The sequence below is a fragment of the Sebastes umbrosus genome, chromosome 22 (assembly GCF_015220745.1).
Source record: "Sebastes umbrosus isolate fSebUmb1 chromosome 22, fSebUmb1.pri, whole genome shotgun sequence".
NCBI lineage: Eukaryota > Metazoa > Chordata > Actinopteri > Perciformes > Sebastidae > Sebastes > Sebastes umbrosus.
This window is the reverse complement of record NC_051290.1, coordinates 4,322,400-4,332,699: the sequence shown is the minus strand read 5'-3', so window position 1 is coordinate 4,332,699 and position 10,300 is coordinate 4,322,400. Positions and strand designations below refer to the sequence as shown.

Sequence of the window (10,300 nt, the reverse complement as noted above, 5' to 3'; positions counted from 1 at the left end):
TAATATTATAAAGTAGTAATTTTACGTGTTATTTTCTTTTTTTCTCGTAAAGTTATGACTTTATTCTCATAATGTTACGACTTTTTTTTCGTAATATGAGGATAAAGTCATAATATTATAAAGTAGTAATTTTACGTGTTATTTTCTTTTTTTCTCGTAAAGTTATGACTTTATTCTCATAATGTTACGACTTTTTTTTCGTAATATGACTTTTTTCTCGTAAAGTTATGACTTTATTCTCATAACGTTACGACTTTATTCTCGTAATATCATGACTTTTTTCTCGTAAAGTTATGACTTTATTCTCATAATGTTACGACTTTATTCTCGTAATATCATGACTTTTTTCTCGTAAAGTTATGACTTTATTCTTGTAATATTACAACTTTTTTTCTCGTAAAGTTATGACTTAATATTACAAGAAAAAGTCATAACTTTACGAGAGAAAAAAGTCAGGCCAGTCTTGCCAGTTCCAATATGGCGTTAATATATACACTTGCACACAGACAACCTGGACTGCAGCGATTTCACCAGAGCCTTAAACTCATTCAAGGTAACTACGTTTTGAAGTTGAAGATCAGATTGTACATTATTCCAAGCACTAGGTGCCGAAAACCTAAAAGCTTTCTTTCCTACTTTGGGAACTGCAAATTGTAAAATGTCCATCGAATGAAGATTATGACTTCCAGTTTTCCTTTTTTAAAAGAGAAAACAAGTAAGAAGGAACTAAACCCAGAATGCTTTTATAGATAAACACATACCAATGACTGAGGCATACCAACTATCTAGTGTGACGTAACCACAAGGTAGAGGGGGGTTTCCTGTTCTTCCCATTTTACCGACTTTACCTGAACGCAGCATCAGCGTCGTGATTTATACAGTCATTTTTATAATAATGTACATATTTGCGTTTGATTTAGCGTACATCTAATCATCAAATGAAATATATATAATTCGGCATATTTAAATTAAATATTTAAGTCAGTAATTCACCTTTTTGTGTGACCAGCTGTTGAACATCCGGTGTGAACATCCGGTGCTGGTCCCAGTCAGCTGATGAACCAGTGACTGTTTGACTGTTAAACCAGAAACCAGTTTATCTTCAGAACAGAACCGAGACTAACAATGAGAGGGCTGATCTGTGGACCTAAACTGGCCGCCTGCGGCATGGTGCTGAGCATATGGGGAGTTATCATGCTGGTGAGAGTTTATCTTTACTGTTTTATTCTCTTAACTTCATGTTCTACAGTCTGCAGATAAAACACAACTCAGTGCTGCTGAGACGCGTCTAAACCAGGTTCATAGTAATGAGTTGTTTTGTGTTTAATTTCTACTCTCACTGATATAAATATCACAAACACAGAACCACAGATTACAACTTCCGGTGACCATAAAGTTGAACACTACTTTAAAACAGTATGTGCTCAAACTGAGTTATATATTATATATTTTATACATATTATCTATATATATATATTATAATATATATATAGATAATATATTATAATATATATATAGATAATATATTATCTATAATATATATATATAATTATATATATATATATTAAATATAATATATATAATATAATATATATATAATGTAAAGTGTGTGAGTGTGTATATATATATGTACACCTATACAGATATGCATACACACACATATATATATATATATATATGTGTGTATATATATATATATATATGTATATATATGTGTATATGTGTATATATATATATGTGTATATATATATGTGTGTGTATGCATATGTGTATACGTGTACATAAATGTGTATGTGTATACAGTATATGTATGTATGCAAGTATATACTGTATGTATATGTATATATGTGTGTAAATATGTTTATATGTATGTGTATACAGTATATGTATGCATATGTATATACTGTATGTGTATGTATATTTGTGTGTGTGTGTATATATATGGCCTAAAATGTTTTTACCAACTATCCAAGTATCCAAACTATGTAAAATAGTGTTTTCCGTTTTAATGTAATCTATAGTTAGATTTTACATTATATAGTTAAACTTTACATTATATAGTTAAACTTTACATAACAACGCTGCCATGTCGACTGTAGGATCTCATTCTTCTCTGTGTCTCTGTGTCTCAGGCCATGTTGGGGATTTTCTTCACCACACATTCAGCAATATTGATTGAAGATGTTTCTGTGACCGTTAACGAGACCTTCAAAGAGTAAGTCTTCTACTGTCTACTACCCTTCACTTCACATCTCTGCACTATACAGCTGCACTGAGACCTGTATACATCTCTTTACTTAAAGGTGCAATGTGTAACACCTGCTTCAAACAAATAGGGGGCAGCATTTCACCTCTACTACTGGGACCATTCAATTTAAATTTTTCAGTTATATATATTTAAAAAAAACAAAAACCTACTAACTAACAGCAAGGCAAGAATACACAAAATTTAACCAAACCGCTAGAGTCAGTCAAAATAACACTGCTATCATATAATATTTACGTGTTGCGTCCTATAGTTTACATGAGTCATCTGTGTGTTTACTGTGCCAATAACTCGAGGCTTCTAAACGGCAGTCCACAAACCAACAGGTGACATCACGGTGACTACGTCCACTTCTTATATATACAGTCTATGGCATGCAAGTGGTATTACAAGACAGGATAGGCCGGATAGCGGGCTCATTTCAGTAGATATCTCTGCAACACAATACATGGATGTCTTTGACATAACGTCAACAGTGTGACCTCGTCACATTCTGTTAAAGGCTTTAAAGGTCCCATATCGTGCTCATTTTCAGGTTCATACTTGTATTTTGTGTTTCTACTAGAACATGTTTACATGCTGTAATGTTCAAAATACACATTATTTTCCTCATACTGTCAGCCTGAATATACCTGTATTCACCCTCCTGTCTGAAACGCTCCGTTTTAGTGCATTTCAATAGAATTGCAACGGAATTGCGTCGCTCGGCAACAGTTTGGGTCCATGTTTACTTCCTGTCAGCTGATGTTATTTACATACACTGCAACAGGAAATAAACTGGGACAAATTTAGAATGTTTACGTTTAAAACCGTGTAATGGTCTAAATATTGTATATTTGTGACATCACAAATGGACAGAAATCCTAACGGGTTGTTTCAAACGCACCATTTCTGAATACGGGCTGTGTGTATTTCTCCGTATATTGAGCGTTTTGATAGTTTAACAGTATTTATATAGCACTTAAACCTGCTTTATAATATAAAAGAAATGAAAATCGCACTTTTTACAATATGGGACCTTTAAAGTCAAATTCTGGCCAGATCTTACACATTGCACCTTCAACACACACACAGACACATGCATACATGGCAGCAGTAACAGCTTTAAGTGAATTTAATGAACATGTTGTCATGTCCCCTCCCCCCTCAGTACGAACCCTCCTCAGATGATCTACGCGGCGTACAACAAGGTGGGCTACAACTGCTTCATAGCGGCTGGTATCTACGTCGTGGTTGGAGCTTTCTCCTGCTGCCAGATAAAGCTCAACAGACAGAAGGTGATTTCATTTATTTGGTTTTTTCTTTGTTAAAATCTTGTCAGTTTGAACATTAAATATAACACACATTATGATCAGAAGACCCTATTGAAACTGTAGTAGTGTTTATTATTATTATTTATGCCAGTTAATTGTATTTTTTAGGAGCTAAAGGTGCTCGGAGACTGACCAAAGTTGGCACATGTCTCAGGACGGGTGAAACATTTTATATTTTCTGGGTCTCTTGCACGGAGGTGACAAATTGCTAGAATTGAGCCCCTCGTAGTGGTTTCACCAAGATGTATGAAATTTGGTGGGTGTATGTAACATGTTGAGACGTACAGAAAAGCCTCTTGGAGGTATACCGTAAACCCAACAGGAAGTCGGCTATTTTGAAGTGAATGTGCTATTTTAGGGTTATTTTTTGCCATTTCCAGGCACTGTTCTTTAACGAACTCCTCCTAGAGATATCACCCGATCAACTTCAGATTTGATCAATATAATTTGAAGACCTTTGTGACAAAAATCATTTACTTTTCATGACATTTTGTTAAAATACAGCAACATAATGCATGCAACTTTAATGTTTGACTTGTTCTTCTTCAGGAGTACCTGGTGCACTAGTGCCACCTGCTGGACTGAAGAAGAGCTCCCAGCAGCACTGGACGCTCACCTGTTCTCCGATCACTGACTTCAGGGTTTAATCTCAGGGTTTATTGATTCCTAATGATAAACTACGTTTAAACTATGATGTTTTGCACCTTTATGTATTTAAGATGAGATTAATTCTACCTCTGATCACAAGTGCTGAAATGATTTGATTGTTTGTCGTAAAAACTACCGACTGGAGCGAGTCTCAGTGATTATTCTTGTTAAAAAAAAAAAATGAAAAGGTTGTAAATTATTTTGTCTTGACAAGAGAATGTATTTCTGATTATTGCCAGTCGTGTTTTGCAATGCTGCTCATTAAAATCAAGTGTCAAAGGTTGCAGTCCAGCATCCATTTCAAACATAAAGGGATGTGGAGTCAGCTTGATTCGATTGTTTTTATTTATCACAAGTCTGAATTTTTCACTTCTTCAAAGCTTATCTAGAAAAATGTTAAATACCTATACATGAAAATATCTGCTTATATAATAAAATCAAAAGAATGCACTTACAAAACGAATCAGAGTGTAGCCCGACAAAATGAGCTTGTATGTACGAGCTTTCATCCGCATCTCACGGTCTTCATCAGTGGGTGGATGTTGCTCAGCTGTGATGGACCTTCAGTCACATGATAACAGGCGGTTGCATATGGAGGGAGACGGTAACCAGCGTCTCTGGTGTCAGATGTAAATGTCCTTCTTGGTCTTTCTCCAGCAATCCACTGACTCCTGGTCCATGTTGACCACCTGATATTAACTTTTCAGAGATGTTTACAACATTTTACTCAGAAAGGTATATTTCATGCTTCAACTATGCTTGCAATTCGGTAAAAAAAAAAAAAAGAAAGGCTGTGGTAGATGCTGAAACCATTAAATAAATTTTATGGTACATCGCCTGTTCAATTAAACATGTCATAGAAATCATAAATGGTCACATATTCATACAAATAAAGTATTTTCCCCCTACTTGGACTTTCTCACGTTTGTTTTTTTTACAACATTGACTCATTACGTCTAAGCCCTGAGAGGCAAACCAGAAAAAAATAAATTCTGGTTATCCTTTTGTAAGTTAAATTGTTTTCTCTCCTGTGTTTATGACTTAAAGGTCGGGTCGGTAATGCTGAGAAACTAGCAAGAGTACACTAGATTTTTAGAAAGAATTCAACCGAATCCACAAATTAATTTCTTTTTTTTTTCACAAAATGAAAAAAAAAAAAAAACTATTTTCACCAGATGAAAAAAAAATGTTTTGGTGGGTGTTTTTTTTTTTTTACCAAATTAATTCAGAGAATGAAAAAAAAGTTTTATTTTTTTTATCACCAAAAGAACTTTTTTTTTTCACCAAATGAAAAAAAAAAAAAATATATATATATATATATATATATAAAGTGAACCACTATGGAGAACCACAAGAGTCACAGAAGTAGTAATAAAGCATCTCATAAATAAAAATAATAATAATAAAGAATTTAATTGATTAATAACTAATACAATAAAAATAGCCATTCATACATTTGTTATTCCATTATATATTTATGAAATGTATTTTGAAATGATGCACTTATTGACTGTTTTATGGTGTTTTTTGTAAATCCCTTTTTCATTTGAACTATTTATCGATGGATTAATTAATTAGTAAATAATTTTTTATAATTATTTGTATTGCCCATTAAAATGTCAAATAATGTCTGTAATTTAGTCCAAATATTCCTAGATTAATAAATAAATCTGTAAACAAATTTAGGAATGCCTATTGTTATTGTACAATTAGTTATCAATCAATTAAATTACTATTTCCGTGACTCTTGTGGTCCTCCATACACCTCTAAATAGGACTATAAGCATTCATGTTTTCTTCCAGGTGAATTTAAATTTAAACACAAGGTACATATATATATATTGTGTGTTAACAAGTTATGTAAATTAAAACTCACCTTGAAGAAAACCTGAATGCTTTTTTACACCTGTTTTTACAGATTAAAAAAAAGATTTAATTAATTAATTAATTAAAAGATTATCCTGGCGAAACCTTTTTCCATCTGCTCTTTAATCATAAACACAGGAGAGAAAACAATTTAAATCCAACGTAGAAAATTTTCTCTTTTGCCCTCAGGGCTTCCATATATCACAGTAGATACAATTCTTCAAACAATTATCAACTAAAAAAATAATTTAAGGTCAAGGTGAAAACAAATCTCAGAGGTGTCCGGTGTGCGCCATACTACCACATACCGTACGGACGGGGGAGATGAAAGTCTTTCTATATAGTGATGCTGTTTTCTATGCGGCTGGGCAGCAGGAAGAGGTACGGAAGCTCCAGTCCTTCGTTCTGACTCATGATGTGGCCCTCGATCTCTTTCAGCTCCGCTCTGAACCTGTCAATCAGCTCCTGGGCCCGCCCCTCCGTGAAGTGCTCCTCTGTGTATTGGCCCAAAGGAATCTAGGCAGGAGAGAAAACAGGAAGCTGAAACTGAAGAAAGAGGAGCTAACATGGATTGAAATAACTAATATAACACATTATGTACATTTTCTAAAATATTCACGAACATTACGGCCTCTATATGTGCTGTCTGAAAGACCAGCGTGTGCAAAGTCAGTGGTAATGAGACTGAAAAGGTGAAGCTGAATAAAAATAATGAGCTAATTTTATGTTATTATGACATATTTTCTTGTTATTATTACTAGATACTAGGGATGTCATACGATTAAAATATTTAATCGCAATTAATCAAATGATTATCCATAGTTAATCGCGACTAATCTCAAATTAATCGCACATTTTTTATCTGTTCAAAATGTACCTTAAAGGGGACATATCGTGCTCATTTTCAGGTTCATGCTTGTATTTCATGTTTTTACCAGAACATGTTTACATGCTTTAATCTCCATAAAACCCTTTATTTTCCTCATACTGTCTGCCTGAATATGCCTGTATGCGTCTGAAACGCTCCGTTTTAACTAATTGCAACGGAATTGCGTTGCTAGGCAACAGCTGTTTACTTCCTGTCAGCTGATGTCATTCACATACACTACCACAGGAAATAAACTGGGACACACTTAGAATATTTTTGTTTAAAACTGTGAAATGGTCTAAATATAAAACAGTTTTATATCTATGGTCTATATATTGTTTATTTGTGACATCACAAATGGACAGAAATCCTGACGGCTTGTTTCAAAGACACAGTTTCTGAATGCGGACTGTGTGTGTTTCTCTGTGGATTGAACCTTTCAATACTTTCACAGTATTTATATATCACTTAAACCTGCTTTATAATATAAAAGACATGAAAATCTCACTTTTTACAATATGGGACCTTTAAAAGGGAGATTTGTCAAGTATTTAATACTCTTGTCAACATGGGTGTGGGCAAATATGCTGCTTTATGCAAATGTATGTATATATTTATTATTGTAAATCAATTAACAACACAAAACAATGACAAATATTGTCCAGAAACCCTCACAGGTACTGCATTTAGCATAAAAATACAACAGCTGTCAGTGTGTCAGTGTGCTGACTTGACTATGACTTGCCCTCAAAACTGCATGTGATTTTCATAAAGTGGGCATGTGACATCCATCATTTCTTTGTAGTACTTTCTTTGCCATATTTTAGAAAATCCTCAGAAAGCATCACATTCATACATTCAAACATAAACAAACTGGTATCCATGGCAACAGCAGACTGCAGGATAGATGGAACGATGTCATTTGGAGTTAAAAGCCTCTCTGCTATATGACATCATAATGTCAGGATGGAACGGAATGATGTAATTAAGCCATATTTAGTGTATAAGTACAGGACTGGCACCAAGTGTGAATCAGAGACATTATTCCACTCAGAGAAGTTTGACAGTCACACGTTCGTGCACTTTGCAAACGGAAAAACATTGACAGAAGAGAATATCAACTGATATCCTACAGAAGTCATGTCGGAATACATTGAATCCAAGGTTTACCCTTCAGAAGACGAGGAGAGGCTCACCCAAAGTGCACCCGAGGTGAGAAACCTCATCCAGACCAATTTACACAAACGGCTCCTAGAACAGGAGTACAGCGTCTGGAGCCGTGAGAGAGCAGTAATGCAGTACAATATGGAGGTCATGGAAATGGAGCTGGAGAGGCTCGGCGGCGCGCTCCAGGACATCCAGGGACACGGTGATAGGCAGAGGCAGATCATAAAAGACCAGCAGCTCCAGCTTGACAAGATGGAGGGAGAGAATAAAGCCCTTCAACAGGAGCTCTGCGCTGATAAGCTGCCTAAAACCTTCATCGAGTTGGAACTGGAAGAAGCTCTGGAAATTGAGAAGGCTCAATCACAAAAGCTACACTGTGAACTGAGCAAGCTGAGAGAAGCTGTCCAAGCACAGGAGGAGCAGGCCAAGGAGGAGGCTTGCAACGCAGCCCTGCCGGAGACCAACACCCTCACGAAGAAGGCAAAAGTCGTGGATCGGTCTGAACACTCGCCGCAGACTAAGCCCTGCTTCTTCTGTAAAGACAAGAGAAGCACCGCCGAGGAGGCGACAGCGCAATACATTGACCAGATTGAGTCTGAGGTGGAACGACAAAGGCAGAAGAAACAGGAGCTCGCGGCTGCTCTGAAAAATGCTGAGCGTGAGCTCGAGGCCGGATGGCTCCGGCGGCAGGAAGAGGCGCATGTCGAAGAAGAGCTGGAGACCGAAGGTTTGGCACAAGTCACGGATTGGTCTGAAGACGTTCAGAAGCCCTGCTTCTTCTGTAAAAACAAGAAAAACGCCACCCTTGCGGAGATAAAGGAATACATCGCCTACGTTGTGTCTCAGCTGAAACGACAAATTCATAAGAAACTGAAGCTCGCGGATGCTCTGAAGAAGGCCGAGTGGGAAAATTCATCCCTCTCAGCACAGCTTCAGGGTGCCAATCTTGCCCAGCCGGATGCTCGGATCCAAACCACCAAGGATCTCATGGCTGATCTGACTAGAAAGCATGAAGATCAGACTGCCTCCTTTGTTGCTCAGCTTGAGGAGCAGACACAGAGAAACACCACCCTCGCGGCCGCTCTGGAGGAGGCCGAGCGGGAAAAGTTATCCCTCTCAGCACAGCTTCAGGGTGCCAATCTTGCTCAGCTTCATGAGCAAAAACGGAGAAACACCGAGCTCTTGGACGCTCTGGAGGAGGCCGAGTGGGAGCTGGAGGCCGGACGGCGCCAGCAGCAGGACATGGCGCTGGTCGATGAAGAGCTGGAGTTCCAGCAGCAGGACATGGCGCTGGTCGAGGAAGAGCTGGAGAAGCTGCGAGTGGAGACCGAAGGGTTGGCAAAAGTTGTTGATCAGTCCGAACAATTGAGGCGGACTAAGCCCTCCTTCATCTGCAAAAAAAAGAAAAGCACCACCCAGAAGTCAACAGAGGAACACATCGCCCTCATTCTGTCTCAGCTGGAACAAGAAAAGCAGAAGAAACAGAAGCTTGAGGCTGCTCTGGAGAAGGCTGAGTGTGAGCTCGAGGCCGGACGGATCCGGTGGGAGGAAGAGACGCATGTCAAAAAAGAGCTGGAGAAGCAGCGAGTGGAGACCAATGCGGCGAAAGAGGAATACGTCGCCCTCATTGTGTCTCAGCTTGAACAACAAAGGCAGAAGAAACAGAAGCTCGCGGCTGCTCTGGAGAAGGCCGAGCAGGAAAATTCATCCCTCTCAGCACAGCTTAAGGATGTCAATATTGCCCAGCTGCAGGCTCGGATCAAAGCCAACAAGGACCTCATGGCTGATCTGACCAGAAAGCATATAGCTCAGACCTCCTCCACTGTTGCTCAGCTTGTTGAGGAAAAAGAGAGGAACTCCACTCTCGCGGCTACTCTGAAGAAGACTAAGCGGGAGCTGAAGGACAAGTCATCCCTCCTTCAGGCCACAGAAGACCTCAACGAGACTCTGCGTGAAAAGGAGCAGGAGTGGAATGAGTCGGAGAGCACCCTGAACACCCAGCTGGCTGATCTACAGAACCAGATCGCCAAGAAAAAGAACAAGTGGCTCAGGAGGCTCTTCTGCTGCACGACTCAACACTGAGGCGAAAAAAAAGCACCACATACACTCACACAAACACATGTTCTTGTATACTTGTGAGGATCGATCAGTCTTAACCCCCTAAACAGCTCT

The 10,300-nt window shown here is 38.0% G+C and overlaps 2 protein-coding genes across 3 annotated transcripts in view; one reads left to right on the top strand and one right to left on the bottom strand.

Moving 5' to 3' along the window:
* Positions 1–991: 991 nt before the first annotated feature.
* On the top strand, positions 992–5,097 carry rnaseka (ribonuclease, RNase K a). Of its 2 annotated transcripts, XM_037758350.1 has the most exons (5): positions 992–1,200; positions 2,133–2,215; positions 3,417–3,543; positions 3,688–3,738; positions 4,129–5,097. In XM_037758350.1, exons 1-4 carry the CDS (start codon positions 1,126–1,128, stop codon positions 3,709–3,711), a joined length of 309 nt encoding a protein of 102 aa, XP_037614278.1. In that variant the 5' UTR covers positions 992–1,125; the 3' UTR covers positions 3,712–3,738; positions 4,129–5,097. The 2 variants fall into 2 exon arrangements, with proteins under 2 accessions (XP_037614278.1, XP_037614279.1); XM_037758351.1 differs by lacking the exon at positions 3,688–3,738 and having other exon boundaries at positions 1,014–1,200.
* A 636-nt stretch (positions 5,098–5,733) lies between these two features.
* alox12 (arachidonate 12-lipoxygenase) overlaps positions 5,734–10,300 on the bottom strand; it is a 32,974-nt gene continuing 28,407 nt past the window's right edge. The window contains exon 15 of the mRNA XM_037758341.1: positions 5,734–6,609. Coding sequence (XP_037614269.1) covers positions 6,430–6,609 — 180 coding nt within the window. The 3' untranslated portion in view covers positions 5,734–6,429. The remainder of the gene's footprint in view (positions 6,610–10,300) is intronic.

Bases quoted from the DNA above. Each gene is read 5' to 3' on its own strand.
- rnaseka (XM_037758350.1), top strand. From the start codon at position 1,126: ATGAGAGGGCTGATCTGTGGACCTAAACTGGCCGCCTGCGGCATGGTG. The intron at 1,201-2,132 runs GTGAGAGTTTAT...TCTGTGTCTCAG, and splicing joins TATGGGGAGTTATCATGCTG to GCCATGTTGGGGATTTTCTT. The intron at 2,216-3,416 runs GTAAGTCTTCTA...CTCCCCCCTCAG, and splicing joins GTTAACGAGACCTTCAAAGA to TACGAACCCTCCTCAGATGA.